General features: G+C 41.6%; 1 protein-coding gene across 1 annotated transcript in view; it reads right to left on the bottom strand.

Moving 5' to 3' along the window:
- Nlk (nemo like kinase) overlaps positions 1-9,698 on the bottom strand; it is a 132,563-nt gene that overhangs the window by 15,277 nt on the left and 107,588 nt on the right. The window contains exons 4-6 of the mRNA XM_026780349.1: positions 6,582-6,688; positions 5,077-5,162; positions 2,033-2,242 (exon numbers count right to left, since the gene is read on the bottom strand). Coding sequence (XP_026636150.1) covers positions 2,033-2,242; positions 5,077-5,162; positions 6,582-6,688 — 403 coding nt within the window. The remainder of the gene's footprint in view (positions 1-2,032; positions 2,243-5,076; positions 5,163-6,581; positions 6,689-9,698) is intronic.

The raw sequence follows: 9,698 nt of genomic DNA, 5'->3' as shown, positions 1-9,698 counted from the left end.
ATCTACACAACAGGCGGCTGACATGGAGATGTTACACCACTGTCTGCATCATCTACACAACAGGCGGCTGACATGGAGAACACCATTGCTCACACTTATCTACACAACAGACGGCCAACAGAAGCAGCATTGAGGCAGGGGAACTGCTTGAGACGCTTGCTGTCCCCTGAAGATCTCTAGCCGGCCTCTAAGGGAAGCACGGCAATGACACCTGCCGGGCTCTAAAGACCACAGTAATGGCAGAAGGAAATGACTGCCTAATGGACATGTTCAAAAGCTGCATAAAGCAGCACAGATCTATGGATGAGAAACGCTTTTATAAAGTCTGCTGGCTGTCCAGTACCCAGATATCAAAAGAGATATCAAGAGATACCACTCCCCCATGGAACTACTTGCGTACACAATATCTGCTCTGTGATGATGAGCAGAGGAGTTCTCCAGTGGTTCGGTGAGACTGGAGAGCTCATACTGACACTTCTCATACTTCTCCAGGACCTGCTATGTGGACCAGGCTGGCTTTGAACTTACAGAGGCCTTCTCTCTCTTTCTCAAGTGCTGAGATTATAGGGATGTGTTACCACACTTGGCTCTAAATGAGTTTTCTTCTTCTTTAAAAAAAAAAAATTATTATTTTTACTTTATGAATATTTTATCTGTGCAACAAATGTATGAAGTGCCTAAAGAAGCCAGAAAAGAATGTCAGAACTCCTGTCACTGGAGTTACAGGCAATTGTGAACTGCCCAATAGGTGCTGGGAATCAAACTCTGGTCTTCTGCAAGAGCAGCCAGTGCTCTTAACACATTAAACTGACCCCTAGCGCCCTTTTTGAGACAGGTCTCTTGGATGGCATGGAACTCTCTATGTAGACTAGATTGGCTTCAAACTCATAGAGATTCACTGCTTCTAAGTGTACTTCTGCCTCCTAAGTACAAGGATTCAGACATATGCCAACATGGCTGCCTTCAATTTATTTTTAAACCTAAAATATTATTTTTAATTGTGCGCGTACACTTGGGTGCAAGCACCCTCAGAGATCAGAGAAGGTGGATCCCCCAGAGCTGAAGTGATAGGCAACTGTGGGCCATCAGAAGCGGCTGCTGGGAATCAAATTCAGGCCTGTGGGAGAAGAGCAAGTGCTCTCAACCACTGAGCCTTCTCTGCAGCTTCCTCCACCCCTTCCTTCTTAAGACAGGGTTTCTCATCGCAGCTCTGGCTGGGGTTTGTTCTGTAGAACAGCCTGGCCTTGAACTCAGAGATTTGCCTGCCTTTGCCTCCTGAGTACTGGGGTTAAAGGTGAGCACCACCACTGCTCAGCCCTCTTTTTATTGAGACAGGGTCTTACTATATGGTTCTGGCCAGACTGAAACTTTGGAACTTGATATGTAGATGAGGCCTGCCTGGAACTCACAGAAGTCCTATGGCCTCTGCCTTAGGGGTGCTGGGATTGAAGGTATGTCCCAACACACCTGGCCACAAATGGTTTCTTGAATCTATATTTTAATTATCTTCTGGTGTTTTATGCTGTATCTAATATTTTAGCAAAATAATAAAGTTGTTTTTTTTTTCAAGACAAGGCTTCTCTGTTTAACAGTTTGGGCTGTCTTGGAACTCTTTGTAAGACCTGGCTGGCCTTGAACTCACTGAAATATGCTTGCCTTTGCCTCCCAAGTGCTGTACCACTATCGCCCAGTTTGCTTTGAGATTTGAAGAAATCAATAGTAGAAATGTACAGTTTGAAGTTGCAGCCACTCAGCTGGAAGGACTCAAGGTCATACCTACGCAATGGGAGAGCTGAGTCTGCTGCCAGGCACCAGTGCACAGGATAAAGTCAACACTTTCTCTAAAAGGCTTCTAACTGAATGAACCTCTGCAGTCTTCAACTTTATACCTTTCTGGCTTTCAAGTGAACCTGATTTGTTAAAAGTCAATTAAGACAGTACAATGAACAAACTCATGATGTGTGCAAAACAGCATTCCCTTCAAATCTACAGTGGAATTAAAAGCAAGTAAAACTGTGAAGCAAAATCATACCTGCTGAATGGGACTCTGTGCCTGAAACAATATTCTTCGGCCCAGTAGTTCTGCAAAGATACAGCCGACAGACCAGATGTCAATGGCATTGCTGTAATGTCGGCTGCCCATCAGGATCTCTGGAGCCCGGTAATACTGAGTAACAACTTCCTGAGTCATATGACGGGATTCATCTAATTCTTCCACTCTGGCCAATCCGAAATCACAAATCTAAATAAAAAAGACAATTAAGACATTATCAAGCAGACACCTACCTTCCTTTCTTCATTTTTGAGACAGCAGAGATTTAAGCCTACCATATAGCTGAGGATATCCCGGAACACCTGATTCTTCAGTCTTGTACTTCCCAAGTGCTAGGATCACAGGCATGTGCCACTATGCCCAGTACTCTGGTTAGATTTTGTCAACTTGGCACAAACCTAGATGTATCTGAGTAGAAGAAACCTCAAATGGGGAAAAAAACCCCACATAAGATTGGCCTGTGGGGCATTTTCTTGATGATGATTGATGTGGAAGGGTCTAGCCCACTGTGGGCCATCTCTGGGCAGGTGGTCCTGGGTAGTCAAAAAAAGAGGAGGCTGTCAAACCAGCACCCCTCTATTGTTTCTGTTTCAGTCCCTGCCTGGAGTTCCTGCCTTTGTGTTCTTTAATAGAGTATGAACCTGAATATGTAAGCCAAATAAACTCCATCTTCCCCAAGTTGATTTTAGTCATGGTCTTTATCACATCATAATAAAAAGTAACTAAGACGCTCAGCTAGACAGACACATTTACGGCCAGAAAAACAGCAGCAGCACTAAAGAAAACCACATAACACATACATGAAAAAAACCTTAATGGGCCCATTAGCTTTAAAAAGTGATACAGGTATATTTCTGTCAGTGTAAAAATATGATCTTATTTGGATAAAAGGGAGAAAATCCCAACTTTAACGTTTCTATATAAAATTATATGTAAATTTTGTATTATTTTATGTGTATCAGAGTTTTGCCAGTATGTATATCTGTGGAACATGTGTGCCTCGGTAGCCCGAGAGGCCAGGATCTGGCATCAGATGTGGAGTTACACACCATTATGATCTGCAGTGTAGGTGCTTGGACTCTAACTCAGTGCTTTAATCACTGATCTATCTCTCTAGAGTCCCTACCCCCTTTAAAATTATGTTTCTTTTGAAAAAATATTCTCCAGGCTCATGTGTAAGGATGTGAGTTCAACGCCCAGCAACAGATAGACAAAAACTTTCACCTACTCTAAACTGATAATTAAACTCAAATCAAGACCAATGAACTCCCAACATAGCTGAATGCATCCTTCAGGCTTAACCAAGCTACTTTCAGATGGACTCATAGGAGGAGGTATAAAAGAGCCTCATAAGAGAGGTCTATTTTGCTAGACTTGGCACAAATGCTGTTTTCTGGTTTTTTTTTCCCCCTCCCACTTTTTGGAGATATGGTTTCTCTGTATAGCCCTGGCTGTCCTGGAATTTACTCTGTAGATCAAAGTTGGCCTGAAATTGAGAGATCTGCTCACTTCTGCCTCGCAAGTGTTGGGATTAAAGGTGTGTGCTACTACCACCCAGCTTCTACTTTTCTTTTAAGAAGCATTTAATTTTACGTGTATGTATGTGCACATGTGTACAGGAACCCACAGAAGTCAGAAGAGGCATCAGATGCTCTGGAACTGGAGTTTGCCTAGCTGTGTACCACAAGGTGGGTGCTGGGAACTGGACCTGGAACTGGACCTGGTCCACTGCAAGAACATTAAGCTTTTTAACCCCAAACCCTACTCGCCTGCCCTATTTCTATCAAGAGGAAAATTATGATGAACCTCCCACTATTGAGGAATTTGGAAATATATTTGTATGTTAGAAGTCTGGGAAATGCACACTACAGATCTTGCTATCAATAAGTCTCTTTTAACCAACAAAGGGCAGTGAGGAGAACCAGGAAAGTAGTAAAAATTAAATTGATGATTTGAGGTTTGGGGATATTGTATTAGGCGTTTTTCCCTCCTGCCTTTACTTCTGGGGTTACCATCATGCAAAAGCATGTGCAGCCTTGTTAAGTTTTCGGGACATGGTCTCATTTTGGCACCTAAACTGACACCTGGGGATTATTAAATATAAATTTATTCAGAGGGGGAAGATATGACTACCATATTGTAGAAATACATTCATTTGCCTTTTCCTGGCACAGCACTTTAACTTTTAAACATGCCTGCGCTGCGTTTTGCTACTGAAGCGCAACACCATATAGTTTAAGACGCAGACATCTTCCTAAAAGCCACACTTCATTGTCACAGATGAAGAAGCTGAGAGTCTTAATTCCTTCTGATAAACAATTCTGTGGTGGTTTGAAAGAAAATGGCCTCCATAGGCCCATAGGGAGTAGCACTACTAGGAGGTGTGGTCTTATTGGAGGAAGTGTGTCCTGGGGACGGGCTTTGAGGTTTCACAGATGCTCAACCTAGACCCACTGTGTTTCACTCTCTTCTTGCTGCCTGTGGATCCAGATGCAGAGCTCTTGGCTACCTCTCCTGCATCATGTCTGCCTATCATGGTTCCACTATGATGATAATGGACTGAATCTCTGAACTGTAAGCCAGGCCCAATTAAAGGTTTTCCTTTATAAGAGTTGACATGGTCAGGGATGGAGAGATAGCTCAGAGGTTAAGAGCACTGGCTGCTCTTCCAGAGGTCCTGCGTTCAATTCCCAGCAACCACATGGCGACTCACAACTATCCGTAATAAAATCTGGTGTCCTCTTCTGGCCTGCAAGGAGACATGCAGACAGAACACTGTATACATAATAAATAAAAATTAAAAGAAAGAACGAACGAAAGAAAGAAAGAAAGAAAGAAAGAAAGAAAGAAAGAAAGAAAGAGAGGAAGAAAAAAAGAGCCAGGACTACAAAGTAGTTCCAGCAGCTTTGATAAATGATGGGGCTGAAGAAAACTGTTCTCTTTATTTCTGGTAAAATAGGAAAAATAATACTCTTGAGCCAGACATTTGATTTCTCTAGACCTTTAAATAACTGAAAAGCTACCTTTAGAACACAGTTGCTGTTCACAAGGAGATTCCCTGGCTTAATGTCTCGATGTAAAATGCCAGCCGAATGGAGATATTTCAAACCTGAAATAATAAACACATTTAATTGCAGATATTTAACCTTAAATAGAAATGGACTAGAAGATTTAAAATTATTCCCCAAACAAAAGCTTAAGAATATTTCTGAAAGTTTGCCTTAATCTCCTTTAAGACACTGTCATTTTGTTGCAGTAGGGTAAAATGTCACAATAGTGTCTGCCCACGCCAGAGACAATGTCTATAATTGAAAAGATTACATAGCTTAAAGCATAGGTAAGGCTGTCAGGCCATGCTCCTCCATGTGGATGGAGTTCTGCTACTGATATGCCCAACCTGTGACTCTGAACCTGCTCCAGTGAAGAAGTTTCCATTAACCTGTGGGAGGCCTTTCCCAGGATAGGCATTTCAGTGAGAGGACAAAACTCAGGGTTGTGCCCAAATCTGCCAGCAGCACTGTGACTGCTGACAGTCAAGAGAACACTAAGTCATCTCAAAATCTATGTGACATCATCAGTACTGCTCTAAGCCTCAATCTTACACTCTTTTCTTTCTTTTTTAAAAAAATGAACCTTTGTAAGACATTTTCTTCACAACTGTAAATGAGTCAAGAACCTTTCTCATTTCCCCCACCACAGAATATCAACAAATTCATTGTAGGTGAACTTTTTGTTGTTGCTGTTGTTGTAGTAATATTGCTTATACGTTTTAATACTTGGAAGACGTTTTCAATTTTTTTTTGTAGAATGTAATTCTGTGAATACTGTTAAAAAAAATGTATTCACCAGACAAGAAAGTGGTTTCACCTTTAAATAATTCTCCGTTTGTCAAGGTAGAACTCTGGACACAGCTGGGGGCTAGAGGAGGCATCAGTCATAGTGGCCTAAATTGCTTCTCAGTCAGGTCTGTGCTCTTGATGCACAGTCTGGAGTTATTTAGCTGCTCTCTCTACCAGTCTTCTCCATCTGCTTTGGGCTTTAATGGTCATTTTGAGCTAAGTGGGGCTCAGCTATGCCAGGCGGTACTCAGACTTGAAGGATGGATGTCTTCCATAGAGGATAGTCACTTTTTAACTTAGTCATCTGATGCCACAGGCTGTGAAGAGCTAAAGGCAGTTAGTGGGATTTGTGACAAACCACTGTTTACTTGCCTTTCTAGATCAGCCCACTCGCCTGCCTTCTCTGCCCTAATAAAAATAAAAATAAAAAATACTTGGCCACCTTAAGAACCTCTGGTTGGCAGGGATGTGACTAGCATGCTCAAGGATCCAAGGTCAACGCCTAGCACCTCTAACACCCACGTCTCTTGTTTAACATCAAATAAAAAACACAGTGAAACAACTTTGCTTCTGACAAAAAGATCTTTGGAGAACAAGGCTTGGAAGGCCAGAATAAAGTCCAAATGAAGAGCAAAACGACTCATTTTTACCACCACACTGCCTTTTTCTTGGTAAAGGAAAAATCTTACCTCGCAAAATCTGATAAAGAAAAACTTTGACATGATCTGAGCTGAGTGGCTGAGGAGAGACGATGATTTTATGTAGGTCACTCTGCATCAATTCTGTGACAACGTATCTTCAAATCTTAAGTTAAGGAGATGTCAGAGAATTGTCCCCAACCCCCTCAGTGAAGTCATCAGATTAAAGAATAACTTCATTCTCAAGGCTGGGAAGTGAAGACAGCCTGCTTTTAGACTGATGAAGGTGAGAATTCCAGACACTACAGGATTAACAGTGCCTAAATTAAAAGAATTCACAAGTTTAAGAACTGAAGTAAAAAACCAGCGATTCTCTACAATAATCACAAACAAGAGAAATGTACATGTAACCACCAGGCCAAGGAGAAGTATGAAGATCCATTAATCTCAAGATTTTGGTGAGCAACTGGGGTTCCTTTAAATGAAAATATGGGGTTGGTGAGCCCATTTTAAAACACCAGCAAAAATGATCACAATCTACCCATCAACCGTGGTTTAAGTACTTTATAAAGTATGGTACTGCTCAAAACACACGAAACAGTTAATTCAAGCCTCCTCACAATCAGAACAATGTAGCCTTCCACTTACTTAACTCTGCATGTGTTTATGAAAGCCTATTAGTACATGGAGTTCATGCTTCTGATACTTTGTGCTCAGCTGTAGTCTCAGGCGTTTGTTCAATTGACACATGGCAGGAGATCAAAAGCTGGAGACTAGAGAGCCATGGAGAAGTGGAATCCAGAATTTTGACAAGACGCATCAATGTTAAGGAACCCCTTTGCTATATTTGTTAGAATAATAGACGTATGTTTTACCCTGGATGTAATTAAAAACTCACTAAAAGTTTGCATGATTTTATGATTTAACTGGAACTTTTCTTTAGATAATCTTCCCTTCACAGCTTTTAAAGCTAGCAGATGAGGACAACACAGAGGCAGGGGAGAATCTGTGCTAACATCTGACACAATGGGTGAAAACTGCCCCCTCCTAGAGATACTTTTAGATGGCCTTAGGACACTTGGGAGGCTTTGCTCGTCTCTCACTGGCTGTTATTTCTGGCTGTCTTCTGTTCCTTCTCCTTTCCTCTCCTCCAAATGTTAGAACATCCCAGCCTTGGTCCTCTGTTCTCTTCATCACACTCACCCTCCTGAATATTCAAATCCAACCTACTCTTTTTCTTCACACCACCAAACACAAACCTGGAAGGCATCCTTGGAATCTCACTCTCTCCATCTTTCCAAGATTTACCTTCAGAGTTTAGCTACAATTAGGCCTGTTCTCATTCACCAACCTGTTGTCATCACTCTCACTGGAGACCCTACATCCCTACAATACAGCAGCCAGTATAAACCTGTGTTTTTATGTAGGAACTGGCATTTACTGTACAGAACTCAAGCCCTCTAGGAAGCAGGTCTTAAGCAGAGAAGGCTGCAAGCAGGCTGAGGATACACCCAGCCCCAGTGCGATCCAGGCAGGAAGTTATGTGAGTAGTCACATCTTAAAATCTTTTTTTTAATATTTATTTATTTATTATATATACAATATTCTGTCTGTGTGTATGCCTAAAGGCCAGAACAAGGCACCAGACCTCATTACAGATGGTTGTGAGCCACCACGTGGTTGCTGGGAATTGAACTCAGGACCTTTGGAAGAGCAGGCAATGCTCTTAACCACTGAGCCATCTCTCCAGCCCTTAAAATCTTTTTTTTCCCCTTTTTTCTAGACAGAATCTATAGAGCTCTGGCTGGCCTTAAACTCAGAGATCTGCCAGCTTCTGCCTCCAGAGTACTGGGACTAATTGGCACTGGCCACTCTTGAAGATCATACGTTAACCAAACCCTAATCCTCTACCCAGAGAGTAACCACTATCATACAGCCTAAGTCACATATGCTCCCTTGCCTGCTTCCTCAAAAAGTGCATGTGATAGACGGAGGGAAGGCAAGAAGGGATGTTTGGGATCAAAGAGAATCTAAGAGACTTAATAACCAAGTACAACTATGTGGGTTCTGTTTAAAACTGGTTCAAAGAGAGCCCTGGGGGCAATTAGGGATGAGTATTAAGGATAAACCAATGTTAAGATACCATAATGACACATTCATATGTTCTGATGAGGGTCCTTATCAAAAACACATAAATCGTTTATAAATTAAATAATGTGATGCTTGCAATCTATTTTAAAACAATCCTGCCCTCCTCCAAGGAGGGGTAGGGATAGAGAAGAATGGGGAAAAAATGAGAAATATTGAAGCTGAGCATTTCAGGAGATTTTTTGTTTGTTTAGTTTTCTGGCACAGAGCTCTGTGTAGCCCTGGCTGTCCTGGAACTCACTCTGTAGACCAGGTTAGTCTCAAACTCAGAGATCCACTTGCCTCTGCATCCAGAGTGACATAGGAGTTATAGTCTTATCTCTACTTTGGTGTATTTTTTGAAGTTTTCTATATTTTTTTCCCTGAAATACAAAAGCAAAGTAAAATAAAAACTTTCTTTGTACAAAACTTGGTAAATGAAAGAGAAGATGAAAACTACCCAGGTCCCCTTTTCTTACAAGACAGTCTCATAGAGCTCAGACTGGTCTTGAATTCACCATGTAGCAGACAGCCTTGAATTTCTGTTCTGCCCCTTACCTCCCAAGTACTGGGAGTACAGGTTTATGCTACTATCCCCATTTCCAGAATTTTTACTTAACTAATCCATCACTGTTGAAAATCTAAGTTATCTTTAAGTTTTTACCGTATTAAACAATCTTGAAACAAAAATTACATACAGCAGCTTTATGTAAATCTAATCAATTTTTTCAAGCAGAATTACAGTGCATCATTTTGAAGTTTAAAATATAGTGAACAATTTCTCGTGCTATTCAGATCTTTTCATATTAAGGCTTATTTACTATTCCCCTTCTATACTGTGCCATGAGCTGCTCTTGAGGCTGTACGTACTGCTATCCAAGAGTACCCCAATTATGTGTGGCTCCTCTGCTGAATTCATTTTCCTAAAGAGCCCTATTAGAAGCACAGGCTGGGATGCCAGGGTCCTGCGTGAGTGGGTGAAGAGTCAGAGACACCAAGGATCAGTGTGCTGTGTGTACTCTCCTGCAGGTTAGGCAATGA

The sequence above is a fragment of the Microtus ochrogaster genome, chromosome 7 (assembly GCF_000317375.1).
Source record: "Microtus ochrogaster isolate Prairie Vole_2 chromosome 7, MicOch1.0, whole genome shotgun sequence".
NCBI classification, from domain to species: domain Eukaryota; kingdom Metazoa; phylum Chordata; class Mammalia; order Rodentia; family Cricetidae; genus Microtus; species Microtus ochrogaster.
The sequence above is the reverse complement of the archived record's forward strand: the minus strand, read 5'-3'. Positions and strand labels throughout refer to the sequence as shown.